Source organism: Crotalus tigris, unplaced genomic scaffold, assembly GCF_016545835.1.
Source record: "Crotalus tigris isolate CLP2741 ecotype Arizona unplaced genomic scaffold, ASM1654583v1 scf7180000024513.1755786, whole genome shotgun sequence".
Classification (NCBI taxonomy): Eukaryota; Metazoa; Chordata; class Lepidosauria; order Squamata; family Viperidae; genus Crotalus; species Crotalus tigris.
This window is the reverse complement of record NW_024100685.1, coordinates 567343-586611: the sequence shown is the minus strand read 5'-3', so window position 1 is coordinate 586611 and position 19269 is coordinate 567343. Positions and strand designations below refer to the sequence as shown.

The 19269-nt window shown below is 47.7% G+C and overlaps 1 protein-coding gene across 11 annotated transcripts in view; it reads right to left on the bottom strand.

The window, feature by feature from the left end:
* The window catches only part of DYSF (dysferlin), a 155047-nt gene that overhangs the window by 97486 nt on the left and 38292 nt on the right, over positions 1-19269 (bottom strand). For 7 of the 11 annotated variants that reach the window (XR_005555553.1, XM_039333809.1, XM_039333817.1 and 4 more), the window contains exons 16-26: positions 18996-19078; positions 16799-16840; positions 15166-15281; positions 14920-15033; positions 13652-13829; positions 12279-12403; positions 11429-11535; positions 8110-8302; positions 4689-4844; positions 3694-3825; positions 2446-2612 (exon numbers count right to left, since the gene is read on the bottom strand). Coding sequence is in view for 10 of the 11 variants with exons in the window: in XM_039333809.1 (XP_039189743.1) it covers positions 2446-2612; positions 3694-3825; positions 4689-4844; positions 8110-8302; positions 11429-11535; positions 12279-12403; positions 13652-13829; positions 14920-15033; positions 15166-15281; positions 16799-16840; positions 18996-19078 (1413 nt within the window). In the remaining variant the exon portion in view is untranslated. The remainder of the gene's footprint in view (positions 1-2445; positions 2613-3693; positions 3826-4688; positions 4845-8109; positions 8303-11428; positions 11536-12278; positions 12404-13651; positions 13830-14919; positions 15034-15165; positions 15282-16798; positions 16841-18995; positions 19079-19269) is intronic. The other 4 variants (XM_039333818.1, XM_039333816.1, XM_039333811.1 and 1 more) reach the window with 1 other exon arrangement.

Genomic DNA, 19269 nt, shown 5'->3' with positions numbered 1-19269 from the left:
ACCGTGACTTCTCTTAACTTTTTTCTCTCGCCCTAATAAAGGAAGCCCTCCCAACCTCTTGGTCTCTGGAGAGTCTCAGATCCTCCAGGGCCTGGTGGGCCCAAAGGCGCTTTTTCCAAAAGGCAACTGGACGTTCTTGGGGTTTCCCCCCCCCCCAAATTTCCCTTCTCATCCAAGAAGCTTCTTCAGTTCTGGCTGAATGTGTTTACCTTCCTTCCGGTTATCTGATCGTTAGTACTCTCTCTGAGAGTCGTTGAGGCCACTTGGGGATTTATTTATTTATTTATTTATTTATGAGATTTATATACCGCTTTAAGTGCAAGCACTCTCTAAGCGGGGTACACCAGTAAGCAATGTATATATACATTTACATTGCCCCCAACAATCTGGGTCCTCATTTTACCTACCCCGGAAGGATGGAAGGCTGAGTCGACCTTGAGCTGGTGAGATTTGAACCGCTGACCTGCTGAACACAGTCAGCTAAAGTGGCCTGCAGTACTGCACTCGAACTGCTGCGCCACCTCGGATCTCTCTGTATCCTCAGAGTCACCGGAATCCGAGTGTAAACGGGTATGGAGCCTTCCCGGGACGGTTGAAAGGACTCTGTTGTAGAGAGGGAATACGTGGTGTTGTATCCTCCCCCTCTACAGAGAGACAGCCGCTCAATTTTGACCTAGGCGGTCTCTTTGACCCCTCTTTCAAACCAGCGGTCCTCTCTAGCCAGAATGCGGACTTTGGGGGTCTTCAAAAGAGTGACCTTTGTCTGTCTAAGGCAGGTGGACTGCTGAATTAGGGGACTGGAGGCTAAAACATACCATGAACGGTGGCTGGAATTGGGGAGGTCTAGTTTAGTGAAGAGAAGGATGAGGGGGGACATGATAGCAGCCTTCCAGTATCTCAGGGGCTGCCCCAAAGAAGAGGCAGTCAAGCTATTCTCCAAAGCACCAGGACAAGAAGCAACAGATGGAAACTCACCAAGGAGAGAAGCAACCAAGGAGAAATTTACTGACAGGGAGAACAATTAAGCAGTGGAACAACTTGCCTCCAGAAGTTGTGGATGCTTCATCACTGGAGGTTTTAAAGAAGAGATTGGACAGCCATTTGTCCGAAATGATACAGGGTTTCCTGCCTGAGCAGGGGGTTGGATTTGATGACCTCCAAGGTCCCTTCCAACATTATTATTATTATTATCATTCATCGCACAGTCAGCCAGATGTTCAGACTAGATTTGGCATTTTGTCTACCTATCGAGTCCTTACCCAGGACCTGGGATAGGCAGTTGTGGATGTTTGATGGTATTACAGGTATCGTCGCAGGATGGAAGCAGTTCCTAATAAGGCTGCCTTTTGCAATTGACTAATAGCGAATTTGTCAATGCCAATGAAAGTGTTCAAGTGGTGCTCCAGTTGTTTTGGGATTGCACCCAAGGAGCTTATGACTATTGGTACTACCCTTGCTTTCTATTATTATTATTATTATTATTATTATTATTATTATTATTATTATTATTATTCCTGTTACAGGCCCATACCCATCTGCACTCTGATTCAGGTGACTCTGGGGCTAGTGATAAGCCCCCAAGTGGGCCCAAGGACTCTCAGAGAGCTAACAACCCAATGTTGGAGCGCTAACGTCCAGATGACTGCAAAGAATATAAATCCTTCCATTCCCCACCAGTCAGAACTGAAGAAGCTTTTTGGATGAGGAGTGAAACGTCTTCAGGAAAAAAAAACCCAAGAAGGAGTAGAGTCTAGAAAGAGTGCAGAGAAGAGCAACAAAGATGATCAGGGGACTGGAGGCTAAAGCATACGAGGAACGGTTGCTGGAATTGGGGATGTCTAGTTTAATGAAGAGAAGGACGAGGGGGGACAGGATAGCAGCATTCTAGTATCTCAGGGGCTGCCCCAAAGAAGAGGGAGTCAAGCCATTCTCCAAGGCGCCTGAAGGCAGGACAAGAAGCAACGGATGGAAACTCATCAAGGAGAGAAGCAACCTGGAACTAAGGAGAAACTTCCTGACAGGGAGAACAATTAACCAGTGGAACTACCTGCCTCCAGAAGTTGTGAATGCTCCAACACTGGAAGTTTTTAAGAAGAGACTGGACAGCCACTTGACTGAAATGGTATATAGGGTTTCCTGCCTGAGCAGCGGGTTGGACTAGATGACCTCCAAGGTCCCTTCCAACTTTATCACTATTATTATTAAAGTCCAGTTGCCTTTGGGAAAAAGCACCTTTGAGTCTACCTCTTAACGTCCATCTCCATGCTGCAATGCCCACCAGATCATCCATCAAGGCATTCCCCATGGGGGGAATCTCTGAGGTGGTGGGGGGGGAGGAAGAACGATGGGATGCGGCTCTCCTGAGCTAGAAAGACTTAACCAAGGATGGCCCAAGGGATGGGAAGAGAGCCCGGAGTCTTCAACCTCCCGCCCACCGTCACTCACGTCTTCTCGGGGCTGACAAACCAGTCTCCAGCCCAGGCCCAACCGGTGGAAGGTCTGAAGGTGTCCTTGGGTAGCTTGATCTTGCCAGTGATGTCCGAATACTTGGGGTAGGTGAGACCGGTCGTTCCCCAGTTCCCAACCAACGCAAGCTTCGTTTGGTTTTCATACTACGACCCGAAGGAAGGAGAGAAACGGAGAAATCGGGGGTGAGCAAATGGGCAAATGGTCAGCGCGGACCCTCCTCCCGTCACGCAGTGCTTCAGACTGGTTGTGAAGATTGTGCTTTAGTCCGGCAAGATCCCTGTCTACAGGCAGGCACCAGTAAAGAAACTACTCTGAATAAATCCTCACTTTGTCGTCCCTGGTTCCTTGCCCCTGACTGCCGTTAGAGGGGAGCCATGAACTTGTTGGTGTGTGCAAGCTAAAATGAAACGTTGAGGGGTGGAATTCTACTCCATGCCATGGGCAGATTAACAATGTTTAATTAAGAATGATTGAGGCCACCAGAAGAACAAGAATCATAGCAGGAGGAGGAGAAGGAGGAGGACGAGGAGGAGGAGGAGGAGGAGAAGGAGGAAGAGAAGGAGGAGGAGAAGGAGGAGGAGAAGGAGGAGGAGGAGGAGGAGGAGGAGAAGGAGGAGGAGAAGGAGGAGGAGGAAGAGAAGGAGGAGGAGGAGAAGGAGGAGGAGGAGGAGGAGGAGGAGGAGGAGGAGAAGGAGAAGGAGGAGGAGAAGGAGGAAGAGAAGGAGGAGAAGAAGGAGAAGGAGGAAGAGGAGAAGGAGAAGAAGGAGAAGGAGGAGGAAGAGAAGGAGAAGGAGGAAGAGGAGAAGGAGAAGGAGAAGGAGGAGAAGGAGAAGGAGGAGGAGGAGGAGGAGGAAGAGAAGGAGAAGGAGAAGGAGGAGAAGGAAGAGAAGGAGGAGAAGGAGGAGAAGGAGAAGCAGGAGGAGGAGGAGGAGGAAGAGAAGGAGGAGGAGGAGAAGGAGGAGGAGGAGAAATGGTAGTAATAGTAGCTTCTCCGTCCAGGACTAGAAGCAGAAAGGTGTAAAGGAGAGTCGGAGCGTCAGGAACGGAACATTCCAGCCCTTTAGAGTTCCGGAGTGGAAGGGTCTCTGCCCCGTTCATGCTCCAGTGCAAAGGGGGGTCCACTCCTCTCCTCTTGCGTGGCAGGTGCCCCCAAAAGAACCAGCAACCCAGTTCTGGAGAACTTCCCTGTCCCAATTCCGTTAGAGAAGGTCAGACCTGACTCACCGTTTCAGCAAAGACAGACAGCCTCCCCTCGGCCGTCTGGTTGAACTCCTTCTCGTCCACAGCCAGCCCCAGCCACAGGCGGACCCGGATCTGGGCCGGGATCCTGGCACCCGCCACCTCTTCCTGTGGACACTAGGAAAGAGAGAGAGAGAGTGAGTGAGTGTGTGTGTGTGAGAGAGAGAGAGAGAGAGGGAGAGAGAGAAAGAGAGAGAGAGAGAGAGAGAGAAAGAAAGAGAGAGAGAGAGAAGGAAGGAAGGAAGGAAGGAAGGAAGGAAGGAAGGAAGGAAAGAAAGAAAGAAAGAAAGAAAGAAAGAAAGAAAGAAAGAAAGAAAGAAAGAAAGAAAGAAAGAAAGAAAGAAAGAAAGAAAGAAAGACCGGAGCTATTGGTGGGAGGCAGCCCTTGGCCATTCCTCCTTCAGATAGCCATAGCAACTGGAGTCAGTCAGGGTCAAGTGTCCAGTTGGCATTTCCAGAAAAAGAACTCCTGTGACTTGATTTTATAAAATAAAATAAAATAAAATAAAATATAAAATAAAATAAAATATAAAATTAAAATAAAATAATAAAATAAAATAAAATAATAAAATAAAATAATAAAATAATAACATAACATAACATAAAATAATAAAGTAAAGTAAAGTAAAAAATATAAAATAAAATAATAATAAAATAAAATAATAATTAAATTAAATTAAAATAATAAAATAAAATAAAATATAAAATAAAATATAAAAATAAAATAATAAAATAAAATAATAAAATAAAAAAAATAATAAAATAAAATAAAATAAAATAAAATAAAATAAAATAAATATCAAATAGGCCCAAGACAGCCCTGTGACTCCATCCAGCGCTATGCGTTCAGACTGCCCCAAACACTTTGGAGATCGCAACTCCCAAAAGAAAAAAATGTCGCTTAACTTCAAAGTACGTCTGCATCTCCTCCCCACCCCGATTAGAAAGTCAACATCCCGCCTGGCCCTGAGCAAACTTACTTTTAAGAATATGGTCTGGAGTTTCCCACAGTTCTTCCCGCAGCAGCTGGCTCCGTTGCGTGAGAAGAGGACTTCCCGGGCAGGCAGCCGGGCGTAAGCCACCCGCCGATCGCCTTGCAGCATCCAGATCACCACCTCCGGGAGGCTGTTCTGGGGCTGGCAAAGAAAGGGTTAACAGGTCTTAGGAAGAAGTGGTCTTGGGCCAGGAGAATCAGACCCGTGAGCTGAGTAGATCAAGGGGCAGAGTAGATCCCGGCCTCAGAAAAGGCCTTCACGGAATCCATCAAGAGAATCTCCTTCATAAAATGGGGAAAGTTGGGTTAGATCAGGGGTCTTCCAACTTGGCCCTTAGATGACTGGTGGACTTCAACTCCCAGAATTCCTCAGCCAGGTACGCTGGCTGAGGAATTCTGGGAGCTGAAGTCCACTCCTCTTAAAGTCTATATCAGGGGTCTTCCAACCTGGCCCTTTGATGACTGGCGGACTTCAACTCCCAGAATTCCTCAGCCAGACATGCTCGCTGAGGAATTCTGGGAGTTGAAGTGCCCTCCTCTTAAAGTCTATATCAGGGGTCTTCCAACCTGGCCCTTTGATGACTGGTGGACTTCAACTCCCAGAATTCCTCAGCCAGGTACGCTGGCTGAGGAATTCTGGGAGCTGAAGTCCGCTCCTCTTAAAGTCTATATCAGGGGTCTTCCAATCTGGCCCTTTGATGACTGGCGGACTTCAACTCCCAGAATTCCTCAGCTAGACATGCTCGCTGAGGAATTCTGGGAGTTGAAGTCCCCTCCTCTTAAAGTCTATATCAGGGGTCTTCCAACCTGGCCCTTTGATGACTGGTGGACTTCAACTCCCAGAATTCCTCAGCCAGGCACGCTGGTTGAGGAATTCTGGGAGTTGAAGTCTACTCCTCTTAAAGTCTATATCAGGGGTCTTCCAACTTGGCCCTTTGATGACTGGTGGACTTCAACTCCCAGAATTCCTCCGCCAGGCACGCTGGCTGAGGAATTCTGGGAGTTGAAGTCCACTCCTCGTAAAGTCTATATCAGGGGTCTTCCAACTGGCCCTTTGATGACTGGTGGACTTCAACTCCCAGAATTCCTCCGCCAGGCACGCTGGCTGAGGAATTCTGGGAGTTGAAGTCCACTCCTCTTAAAGTCTATATCAGGGGTCTTCCAACCTGGCCCTTTGATGACTGGCGGACTTCAACTCCCAGAATTCCTCAGCCAGACATGCTCGCTGAGGAATTCTGGGAGTTGAAGTCCCCTCCTCTTAAAGTCTATATCAGGGGTCTTCCAACCTGGCCCTTTGATGACTGGTGGACTTCAACTCCCAGAATTCCTCAGCCAGGCACGCTGGTTGAGGAATTCTGGGAGTTGAAGTCTACTCCTCTTAAAGTCTATATCAGGGGTCTTCCAACTTGGCCCTTTGATGACTGGTGGACTTCAACTCCCAGAATTCCTCCGCCAGGCACGCTGGCTGAGGAATTCTGGGAGTTGAAGTCCACTCCTCTTAAAGTCTATATCAGGGGTCTTCCAACTTGGCCTTTGATGACTGGTGGACTTCAACTCCCAGAATTCCTCAGCCAGGCATGCTGGCTGAGGAATTCTGGGAGTGAAGTCCACTCCTCTTAAAGTCTATATCAGGGGTCTTCAACTTGGCCCTTTTATGACTTGTGGACTTCAACTCCCAGAATTCCTCAGCCAGGCACGCGTGCCTGGCTGAGGAATTCTGGGAGTTGAAGTCCACCAGTCATCCAAGGGCCAAGTTGGAAGACCCCTGGCTTAGATGATGCTACTTTTGCTTGGACTCTCAGGTGCCTGCATGACGACACACAAGGAACAGGACAACTTGCCATGACCCACTCACCGTGGCCAGCTTGCCACGGCCAATTTGTGAAGGCCAACTCACCGCAGGCCAACTCAACTAGGGGACAATTCGCCACTGCCAACTTGCCAAAGGACAGCTCACTGCCGGACAATTCAACAATTCCAATTTCAGGATTTAAAATAGTTTCCAAAAGATCCCCAGTTTTGTCGTTCCTATTTCATTTGGTCGCCTCTTTGGCCTAGATTGCTCTCGTGAGTCTATCCCGCCCTTTCTTCGCTTATCATCCCAAAGGGGCTTTTTCAGGACTTCCTGGTTTTGCTTTGAAAAGAAACAGTGGCCTCAACCACGCTCTGAAAGGAGGCAAAGGACCGGCCGTCTGCAAGGAGGATAAATCCTTCTGTTCCCCACCATCCGGTCAGAATCAGAAGAAGCTTCTTGGACGAGAAGCGAAACCTCTTCAAAGGAAAAACAAGGAAATCCAGTTTGCTCCTGAAAAAGCAATCAGGACCTGGATGATAGTAATAGTAATAGTAGTAAAGTTGGAAGGGACCTTGGAGGTCATCTAGTCCAACCCCCTGCTCAGGCAGGTAACCCTACACCATTTCGGACAAATGGCTGTCCAGTCTCTTCTTAAAAACTTCCAGTGTTGGAGCATTTACTGCTTCTGGAAGCAGGTTGTTCCACTGGTTAATTGTTCTCACTGTCAGGAAGTTTCTCCTTAGTGCTAGGTTGTTTCTCTCCTTGGTTAGTTTCCATCCGTTGCTTCTTGTCCTGCCTTCAGGTGCTTTGGAAAATAGCTTAATTCCCTCTTCTTTATGGCAGCCCCTGAGATATTGGAACACTGCTATCATGTCCCCCCTTGTTCTTCTCTTTGTTAAACTAGACATCCCCAATTCTAGCAACCGTTCCTTATATGTTTTAGCCTTCTGATGGAGAAGCTCTGTGGAGATTTTGTTGGTCGGGCTTTCCCTAGACATAAACAAAATGGCTAAGGCAGTGGTGGCGAACCTATGGCCTGCGTGCCAGAGAGAGCACCCGGAGCCCTCTCTGTGGGCACGCGCGCCTCGCTCTTTGGCTAAGTTTTTGCAGGAAAAAGCCATTTCTCAAGCCAAAACAAGCTTCTGGAGCGAGCGCACTGTTTTCAGCTTTGAATTATATCAAACCTGACACCAGAAACAGACTAACACGTGACGTGAGTGCTGCATGTGTTGCTCTCAAACTTACCAAGTCTGAGCCAAGGTTAGACAAATGATCAGCATGCCTACAACAGCCCAAATCACCTTAACTGTTCCAAAGCACGCCAAATGCAAACTTTTGCCCTTCAACAAAAAGTTGTTTGTATCCTTGAAAGCTTTGTTATTGTGTTTTTCTTGTAAGGCAAAAGATGATAATGTATGAGTTGTTGTTTTTTCTAAACTAAAACCTCAGTATTCAGGTTAAATTGCCGTGTTGGCACTTTGCGGTAAAGAAGTGGGTTTTGTGGGTTGCCGTTTGGGCCCTCGGTCTCTCAAAGGTTCGCCATCACTGGGCTGAGGGATTCAGGGCAGGCAGAAGTCCCGGTTCCTCTCTGGGTGCCGAGAACTGGGCTCACCTCCTCCACCAGGGACTTAAGCCGAGAGAGCCAGTCTTCGGCCTGATCCAAAACCGCCTGCAGGTCGGAGTCTTCGTGCTTCATCTTCAAGGCCGCCTGGAGCATCTGGTTGAGGTTGGTGGTCCGGAAACGGTAGAGATATTGGTCCAGGTGGGTGCTGGTCGGCTTCTGGGTGACATCGGCCAGGGGCTGGCTGCGGGAGGAGGAGGGGGCGAGGGAAGGCCGGGTTAGTCTCATCCTAACCCATTAGGCTAATTAGCATTTCCCCCCTCTTCAAAACCAAAGGACACGTTGGGGCTGGTGGACACCCTCAAAGCTGACCCCGGCCAGAGCGGAGAAGAAGTCAAAGAAGCAGCAGGAGATCGGAAGAGGTGGAGAGACCCCCAGCCCAGAGAATTGCCAAGACACTCTTCCTCCTCCTCCTCCTCCTCTTCCTCCTCTTTCTCCTCCTCTTCCACCTCCTCCTTCTCCTCCTCCTCTTTCTCCTCCTCCTCCACTTCTTCTCTTCCTCATCCTCCTCTTCCTCTTCCTCTCTCCTCCTCCTCTTCCACCTCCTCTTCCTCCTCCTCTTCCTCTCTCCTCCTCCTCTTCCTTTCTCCTCCTCCTCTTCCTCTCTTCTCCTCCTCCTCTTCCTCCTCCTCTTCTTCCTCTTTCTCCTCTTCCACCTCTTCCTCTTCCTCCTCCTCCTCTTCCTCCTCCTCTTTCTCCTCCTCCTCTTCCACCTCTTCCTCCTCCTCTTCCTCTTCCTCTTCCTTTCTCCTCCTCCTCCTCCTCTTCCTCCTCCTCCTCTTCCTCTTCCTCTCTCCTCCTCCTCTTCCTTTCTCCTCCTCCTTTCTCCTCCTCCTCCTCTTCCTCCTCCTCTTCCTCTCTCCTCCTCCTCTTCCTTTCTCCTCCTCCTCTTCCTCTCTTCTCCTCCTCCTCCTCCTTCTCTTCCTCCTCCTATTTATAGTCCTATTCAATTGCATTGTAAGCCTAATTACCCATTTTCTCTATTTAATTCCTGTAATTTTAATAGAATAGAATAGAACAGAACAGAATAGAATAGAATAGAAAATATAGAATAGAATAGAATAGAATAGAATAGAATAGAATAGAATAGAATAGAATAGAATAATGATAGAATAGAATAGAATAGAATAGAATAGAATAGGAGAAGAGAATAATGATAGAATAGAATAGAATAGAATAGGAGAAGAGAATAATGATAGAATAGAATAGAATAGAATAGAATAGAATAGAATAGAATAGAATAGAAGAGAAGAGAAGAGAAGAGAAGAGAAGAGAATAATGATAGAATAGAATAGAAGAGAAGAGAATAGAAGAGAATAAGAGAAGAGAATAATGATAGAATAGAATAGAAGAGAAGAGAATAGAATAAGAGAAGAGAATAATGATAGAATAGAATAGAATAGAATAGAATAGAATAGAAGAGAAGAGAAGAGAAGAGAAGAGAAGAGAAGAGAAGAGAACGCAGAACAGGACAGGACAGGACAGAATCGTTCAAAGTTACAAAGGCACTTTAGAAAGTGACTTATGACCGTTTTTCACACTTACGACCGTTGCAGCATCCCTATGATCAACATTCAGACCCTTGGCAACTGACTCATCTTTATGATGGTCGCCGTGTCCCGGGGGGGTCACGGGATCCCCTTTTGTGACCTTCTGCAGGGATTCTCTTAACAACTGGCAAAGGAGGTCATAAAAGGAGGCAAAACATAGCAGCTGTCTCGCTTAATAACAGAAATTTGGGGCTCAGTCATGGTCGTAAGTCGAGCACTGCCGTAGAAAGCATAAACCCTGTTCCGAATATTGACCCCTGACCCCTGTTAGCTCTTCGGAGGTGAAACATTTGCCACAAGCCAAGACCAACAAACCGAGTTTGGCCCTTTGGCTAATGTGAGGGATGGGAGGAGGAGGAGGGAGGGTCTTTGGCTGGCCAAACGGAGAGGGCTTCTAGTCCTCTGGAGGCTCGTCTCCAGTTCAGCCCTTTGAAGGGAAAACAAACACTCTGTCCTTACACATAAGCACAAAATAACATTTTTGTGCTGGGTTATTTTCGGCTCTTGTGGAAACCCATCCTGTTTATTTGTCTTTCAACGAACTCCATCCAGAGAAACCCCCCAGGAACTTTTAACTTGCAGCAAGACCAGCCCCAGCCCCCCTGCCTTCCGCCCCCATCTTTCATTCCTGGAATGTGCTGCCGTTTCTCTACAGGGGGCTGGAATTTTACACATGCCCAAAGACCATGCGTTCATTTCTTCACACGCCCCTGTTTTGGGCTTAAATCATAGGGTGGGGGAGGTCAAAAAATGAAGGGAGGAAGGAGAAAGAAAGAAAGAAAGAAAGAAAGAAAGAAAGAAAGAAGGAAAGAAAGAAAGAAAGAAAGAGAGAGAGAGAAAGAAAGGAGAGAGAAAGAGAGAGAGAAAGAAAAAAGAAAGAGACAGAGAGAAAGAGAGAGAGAAAGAAGAGAGAGAGCGAAAGAAAGGAGAGAGAGAAAGAAAGAGAGAGAGAAAGAAAAAAGAAAGAGACAGAGAGAGAGAAAGAAAGAAAGGAGAAAGAAAGAAATAAAGAAAGAAGAAAGACAGAATGAAAAAAGAAAGAAAGAAAGAAAAGAGAAAGAGAGAGAAAGAAAAAAGAAAGAAAGAAAGAAAGAGACAGAGAGAGAGAGAGAAAGAAAAGAGAGAAAGAAAGGAGAGAGAGAAAGAAAGAAAAGAGAGAGAGAAAAAAAGAGAGAAAGAAAGAAAGAAAGAAAGAAAGAGAGAAAGAAAAAAGAAAGAGACAGAGAGAAAGAGAAAGAGAGAGAGAAAAAGAAAAAAGAGACAGAGAGAGAGAAAGAAAGAAGAGAGAGAAAGAAAGAGAGAGAGAAAGAAAGAAAGAAAGAAAGAAAGAAAGAAAGAAAGAAAGAAAGAAAGAAAGAAAGAAAGAAAGAAAGAGGGAGGCATCCGGAGAATGACTTCACAGAGGCTTTGAACCCAAAGGGGTCCAAACCATGAACTTGGGGAAGGGGAGGCTACCAGGAGACCCCACCCCACCCCGCGGCCAGAGAGAGGGCTCTTCCTGCCAGGCCAGCCCAGCCCTCAGCCGCACAAAGGGGCCATTGAGGCAGGCATGGACATTGATGACCTGCCTCCAGCCTCACCTTTTCAACCTGGGGGCCTTGGCTCAGTGCTCCCAGAGCAGCCTTCTTCGGCCCCAGGACCCACTCCAAGCTAAACAAACAAACTCATGGCAAACTCACCCAGAAGCCCCCCCCCCAGCCTGGCCACACACACACACACACACACACACACACACACACGCACGCACCCCGCACGCCTACCTGCAGTCCGTCATGAACTCATCCAGCATCTGAGCCACCAGGGTGTCCAAGGTGCTGGCAGAGCGCTGGGCTTTCCGGGCCAGGTGGACCAGCTCCAAGTTGGCAGCCTGCACCGGGCAGAGAGCGGAAGGGCACACAACGCTGAGGGAGGGGCCCACACCCGGCCCTGGCAGCCCTACCAGGGCACGGGGCAGCGGAAGGCGCCCGTGGATCCCGGACGGCGCCTTGCGCTGCACCCTTCAGGAGCCCCTGGTAGAAACACTGAGACCCCTTGGACCCTCCAACGGGGCACAATTAACCACGCCACCCACGAAAACCCAGGCTCGGCCTTGCTCCCACTGGCACGGCCTCCATCTTGACTTTTTTGACCCACTCTGTTAGACCTCCCCGTGCAACGTGTGGAACTAGGCTGCGGAGAAGCCAAACGTTTGGAACGGCTCCCCTCCAGAAGTTGTGGGTGCGCCACCGTTGGAGGTTTTCAAGAAAGAGACGGTCTGAAATGGTACAGGATCTCCCGCTTGAGCAGGGGGCTGGACTAGATGACCCCCAGGGTCCCTCCCAGCTCCGTCCTTCTGTAGTCCTGAGCCTTGGGACCGCTGCCCACCCCGCAGCTGAGCCTTAGAAGCTATCCTTCTTCGCTCCACAAACCCACATCAAGCCAGGTCGGCCCTCCGCGAGGATCCTGTCCCTTTGCTCCTTCGCTCGCGAGGACAGGATGGGCTCGGGCTACTTGCTGACCGAGACCGCCATCATCTGAGACCGTGGAGAAAGGAGAATCTCTTCCGGAAACAAACTGGGGGAGGCACGGGGGGGGGCTCCAAGGCTCGCCTTCCCAGCCCCGAGGACTCACCAGCCGGTCCGCAGCCGTGGCGAGTAGATTCTGGGCCTCGGTCCGGTGGCTGCTGTCTTCCCAGTAGGAGGAGAGGACCACTACGGGCTTCACGTTGCCCCAGGGAAGGTAGTAGTACTGACAGCCTGGGGATGGAGAAGGCAGAGAGGCCTGCGTCGTCTTACGACAGTCCCTTTAGTGACCGTTCAAAGTTACGACGGCACCGAAAATAGGACCCGTTTCAACACGGCCGTTGCAGGATTTCCCACAGCCACGTGATCAAAATGCAGAAGCTGGGCCACTGACTCATACTTATGACGGTTGCGGCCTCCCTTTTGTGACCTTCTGAGAAGCAACAGCAGATTGACTGACTTAACACCTGCAGGGGGTTCCCTTCAGAATTGTGACAAGAAAGGTCGTAAAATGGGGGGGGGAACTCATTTAACGAATGTTTAAACTTAGCGACAGAAATTCTGGGCTCACTCGTGGTCGTAAGGCGAGGACTTACTTGTATTTATTTATTAAATATCTACACCAGAGGTAGGCAACCTTGGCTCTTTTATGACTGGTGGACTTCAACTCCCAGAATTCCTGAGCCAGCCATGCTGAGGGGAAAGGGAGAGGTTTCCGTGCTGAGCCAGGCTGGCTCAGGAATTCTGGGGGTTGAAGTCCACCAGTCATAAAAGAGCCAAGGTTGCCTACCCCTTTATGACTCGTGGACTTCAACTCCCAGAATTCCTGAGCCAGCATGGCTCAGCATGGAAACCTATCCCTTTCTCCTCAGCGTGGCTGGCTCAGGAATTCTGGGAGTTGAAGTCCACCAGTCTTGAAGAGGCCATAGTTCCTCCATGCTGGCTCAGGAATTCTGGGAGTTGAAGTCCACGAGTCATAAAAGAGCCAAGGTTGCCTACCCCTGGCCTATACCATCAGTCTACAAACGAGAATAGTCCAAGAATCTCACCTCAGGAAATTAAATATAACATTTATCCTATGGCGACTCTAGAGAGCCATATTGTGGTGATTTTATCATGGCTTTACCGTAATTTAATATTTTATCTCATTTATACATGTATGTAAAGTGTGTGGACTTTATCTCATAAAGTCCACGCACTTTACATACGTGTATAGGCTCACCCATCTTCAAGTTGCCAAGGTGGACAAATATTGGACTATTAGATGTTGCTTCAGGCACCTCCCAGCCCCACAGTTCCACAAATGTGAACGGCGCCAGGAGAGATCCACAGTTTTAGGATTTTAAGATCTTCTCTTCCTCGGAGAAGACTAAGAAGGAAAGGCCGCTGTCAGCCAGAACTGCCATCCAGGAGTTAAAAGGTCAAAGGTCTGCAATTCCGTTCAGTGGTCAACTTGACCAGGGTGCCCAGCTCCTTCCTCACCATCAAAGACTGCCCGGCTGAACTGGGTGGTAGAGGCCAGCGGCAGGCAGGTGTTGTCAAACTTGTTTCCGTAGTTGCCGATGCTGACCTCAAACTGGACAGCATCACCCACGCCTTGCAGCATGGTGGCCGAGTAGAAGGCAGCGAAAAGATTGTACTTCCGCCGACGCAGGTATTTCTGAAAAAGACAGAGGAGAGAGAGAGAGAGAGAGAGAGAGAGAGAGAGAGAGAGAGAGACAGACAGACAGATAGATAGATAGATAGGTGGGTGGGTGAGTGGGTGGTAGGTAAGTAGACAGACAGACACAGATAGACAGACACACAGACAAATAGATAGATAGATAGATAGATAGATAGATAGATAGATAGATAGATAGATAGATAGATAGATAGATAGATAGATAGATAGATAGATAGAAGGCAGGCAGACACAGACAGACAGAAAGATGATAGATAGATAGATAGATAGATAGATAGATAGATAGATAGATAGAGACAGACAGACAGACACAGATAGACAGACACACAGACAAATAGATAGATAGATAGATAGATAGATAGATAGATAGATAGATAGATAGATAGATAGATAGATAGAGACAGAGAGACAGACAGACACAGATAGACAGACACACAGACAAATAGATAGATAGATAGATAGATAGAGACAGAGAGACAGACAGACACAGATAGACAGACACACAGACAAACAGATAGATAGATAGATAGATAGATAGATAGATAGATAGATAGATAGATAGATAGATAGATAGATAGATAGATAGATAGATAGATAGATAGATAGAAGGCAGGCAGGCAGACAGACACAGACAGACAGATAGATATAGACAGACAGACAGACAGACAGAAGACAGGCAGGCAGGAAGACAGACAGACAGATAGATAGAAGATAGATAGAAGATAGACAGACAGACATGTCTTAAAGTGGTCAAGTTTGAAGACCCCTGCCCTAGATGGTCCCCTTGAGGTCTCTCTAAGGATACGCCCCCCTTTCAGCGAAAAAATGAAGACGTCTATGGCTTCTTAACGACTCTCCCAAAGGAGGCAAATGACCAGCTGTCTGCAAGGAGTATAAATCCTTCCGTTCCCCACCCTCCAGTCAGAGCTGAAGAAGCTTCTTGGATGGGAAGCGAAACGTCTTCAGAGAAAACCCAGAAAGTCCAGCTGCCTGTTGAAAAAGCACCTTTGGGACAACCCTGACCTGAAGGACGAAGACTCTCCACAGACAGATGGCTTCAAAGCTTTACCTCCACCCTCAGGATGTCATCCGCAGGGATGTCTCCCAACTTCTGCTCAACGTGGTCTACCAGCCTGGTCTCCAGTTCCACCAGCAGTCTGCCACGATAAGCCACACCTTCTCCCTTGGGATGTAGGAATGAGCCTGTGAGAAGGTCCCCCTTCCCAAACCAACTCTTGCTTCCAACATGGCCGGCTGGAGGAAGCCAACTGCTTCTCGGGGGCTTCAGACCAGCTGCCCCGAAGAGTTGTCTCACCTTGCCAGTGTTGAGTTCTTCATAAGGGTCAGGAAATCCGGTGAACTCCCGGGGGCTGCCATAGAGGTTGATGTAACATGGCCCAAAGGTGGGCAGGAAGCCAAGACCATCATCCACTGTGGGAAGAGACCCATGAAGGTGGAACTATGGAAACCATTGTCTACCTGAAATAATCCATTTTGGAGTCTACCCAAATATTCTTCCACCGAAACAAGATTTTTTGGGGGGGGATCTTTTGGGCTGAAAGTTATAGAACGGAGAAGAAATCCTTGTGGTTTTTTTTCAAGCCATGACATTAAACTAGGGTGAAAACAGACGTGCTCGCAGTCTCTTCTCAGTTAGGATGTCACATCTACACAATGATCGCAGCCTTCTGGATTTCTAGCAATCAAAGCAAGGTGTCCACCTCCAGGGCTGCAGAAGGCTACCAGTGGGGAAACTCAATGACTACTCTCATGTTCTGTAGATACCTTCAGTAGTCCCACCCAATCAACCCCCCTTCCAGTGATAGTTTCAAGTATCACAATTCCACCCCCTTTCTTCTTTCTTCCGTCTGGATGGAGACTTCAGATAACTACCTGAAAGGCAAATACCCTGCTTTGTTATGATAAGGTCCTCTAGTGCTAACTCTTTGATGTTACAATAAACACACATTCAGCATTCAGCTCCTTGAAGTGTACTGAAGGAAGTGAGGGCCATAAAGCCCCTTTGTTCTCCCCCTTCTCTCCCTCTTATGGCAGAATCCAAAGAAGGCAGAATTGGGAGTTTCTATATTTGATAATTAAAGATGAAATATGATTGGATTCTGACACCAAATCAGTTTGCAGTCAACTGCCCAGATTTAGAAACTGTTTGGGCATGCTATATTTGCACAAAGATCCATCCTGCTCCATAAGTGTTTCTCAACCTTAGCAAGTGGAAGGTGGGTGGACTTCAACTCCCAGAATTCCCCAGCCAGCAAAGAGTTGAAGTTCACCCACCTTCCACTTGCCAAGGTTGAGAAACACTAAGTAAGCAAGAGAGATTGCAAGGTGGAGTGGGGGATTCTGGGAGTTGAAGTCCACCCACCTTCCACTTGCCAAGGTGGAGAAACACTGAGTAAGCAAGAGAGATTGCAAGGTGGACTGGGGAATTCTGGGAGTTGAAGTCCACCCACCTTCCACTTGCCAAGGTGGAGAAACACTGAGTAAGCAAGAGAGATTGCAAGGTGGACTGGGGAATTCTGGGAGTTGAAGTCCACCCACCTTCCACTTGCCAAGGTGGAGAAACACTGAGTAAGCAAGAGAGATTGCAAGGTGGAGTGGGGGATTCTGGGAGTTGAAGTCCCCCCCCAATCTTCAAAGCTGAGAACATTGAGCTGGAGAGATGGCAGGGGGAAAGGACACCCAGCCCCCTCCGTAAAAATGAACCCTACATCTTTCAGAGAGCTAGACGTGCACAATCACAGCACCTGAGGATTTAAAGCGGGATTACAGATCAAAGCAAATTGGACCATCTTCATCCCAAGTCACATGCCTTCCCCAACGGAGGCCACGTGCATTCATGCATTCAAGGGCTGGAATTTGATTTTAAATTCGTTTCAGAAACACACTGGGGGGGGGGAGAGAAAGAGAGAGTCATGCTAAGGACATACGGTCTGTCGCTTGGGAGAGTTTCGTAGCGGCCGGAAACTCATCTGAAGCACAAAGAAAGAGGGGGGGAGGGAAAAAGTGAGGTCCTTTTGGGTGGTGCAGCTAGGAGATAAGGGAGAGACAAGAGAGATAAGGGGTAAAAATGAAGAGGTGGTTTTTTAAAATTACAGGATAAAGGATGAGAGAGCTGGAAGGGGCCTTGGAGGTCTTCTAGTCCATCCTCCTGCTCAAGCAGGAGACCCTATACCATTTCAGACAGATGGCTGTCCAGTCTCTTCTTGAAGTCTGCTACATCAAGTTTCCATCCATTTGGTTCTTATCCTGCCTTCAGGGGCTTTGGAAAATAGGTTGACCCCCCTCTTTTTGGGGGCAGCCCCTCAAATATTGGAAGATGCTACTATGTCACCCTAGTCCTCTTTGTTATACTAGACCAGGGATAGGCAACCTTGGCTCTTTTATGACTGAAGGACTTCAACTCCCAGAATTCCTCAGCCAGCCTGGCTCAGCTTGGAAACCTCTCCCGTTCTCCTCAGCATGGCTGGCTCAGGAATTCTGGGAGCTGAAGTCCACGAGTCACAAAAGAGCCAAGGTGGCCTACCCCTGGACTAGACATACAGAATTCCTGCCACCGTTCTTCGTATGTTTTAGTGTCTAGTCCCCTGATCATCTTGGTTGCTCTTCTCTGCACTCGTTCCATCCTACTCCTTGGGAAGGACCTAGCCCAGCAAAAGTCAGCACCCAAATTGTAGAGGTCGCGACTCTGAATTAGAATAACATAGTTGGAAGGGACCTTGTAGGTCATCTAGTCCAACCCCCTGTCCAAGCAGGAGACCCTACACCATTTCTGACAGGTGCCAGTCCAGTCTCTTCTTTAAAGGCTCCAGTGATGAAGCACCAAAAACTTCCGAAGGCAAGCTAGAATAGAATAGAATAGAATAGAATAGAATAGAATAGAATAGAATAGAATAGAATAGAATAGAATAGAATAGAATAGATAAAATAATGAGAATAGAATAGAATAGAATAGAAATAAGGAAATAATAGAATAGAATAGAATAGAATAGAATAGAATAGAATAGAATAGAATAGAATAGAATAGAATAGAATAGAAATAAGGAAAGAATAGAATAGAATAGAATAGAATAGAATAGAATAGATAAAATAATGAGAATAGAATAGAATAGAAATAAGGAAAGAATAGAATAGAATAGAATAGAATAGAATAGAATAGAATAGAATAGAATAGAATAGAATAGATAAAATAATGAGAATAGAATAGAATAGAAATAAGGAAAGAATAGAATAGAATAGAATAGAATAGAATAGAATAGAATAGAATAGAATAGAATAGAATAGAATAGAAATAAGGAAAGAATAGAATAGAATAGAATAATGAGAATAGAATAGAAGCTGGAAGGGACCTTGGAGGTCTTCTAGTCCAGCCCCTCGCTCGAGCAGGAGAACCTATATACCATCTCAGACAGGTAACTGTCTAGCCCCGTGGTGGCAAACCTATGGCACGGGTGCCACAGGTGGCATGCAGAGCCCTTTATGTGGGCATGCATGCCGTTGCCCCAGTCCTAGGCCTTTAGCTGGGTTCTATCAAACCTTTTCGCTTTAGGCCTCGGCGGTCGTGTGCAAAAAAAAAAAAAAGGTTCAATGAATCAATCAATTTCAACTTCTCGCAGGAAAAAAAAAAGATCTTGCAAGGTTGGAATTGATTGATTGAACTTTTTAGTCCCACCCAGTTGCCGTGACCACCGCAGCCACGCCCACCCAATTGGCCACAGCCACCCAAATGGCCACAGCCACCAAATGGCCTACGCCCACCCGGCACCCGACGATACATAAGTGGGTTTTGGGTTGCAGTTTGGGCACTCAGTCTCTAAAAGGTTCGCCATCACTGGTCCAGTCTCTTCTTAAAAACCTCCAGTGATGGAGCGCCCACGATTTCTGGTGGCCAGCCGTCCCACTGGTTAGTCAATGCCGTGAACAGTGCAGGAAGAGTCTTGCCCTGGTCCTGCTGTAGTCTTCATGCCTGGCTCACCAGCCCTGAAGTGGACTAGAGAGCCCATCAGCCACGCCCTCTGACCTCCGGGGACCCTGAGGTTGGCTCACTCAGGCAACAGAAGACCCACCTGCCACCCTGCCAGGTAAGTCCAAGTCAGCCCAGGGATCGGGACCTCTCAACCTGCTCACCTTCCAGTTCTCCTCCGGGAGCGGAGATTTTGGACATGCAGAGGTAGCTGGTGCCAATGATGTCGTTGTGGGTGACGCGGTCCCTGCGATACAAAATGCTGGTGTTGACTGAAAGGCATTCGATCCAGTGACCCGCTAGAAATAATATTTTTCCACTAGGGTCAAAGTTTTTAACACAATCGGCAGCTCGGAAAATCTGAAACCGCTGCAAAATTCCAGGGAGGAGACGTTCTCCATCCCACTGCTGCCATCTAGTGTTCATTCAGTTTTTTTC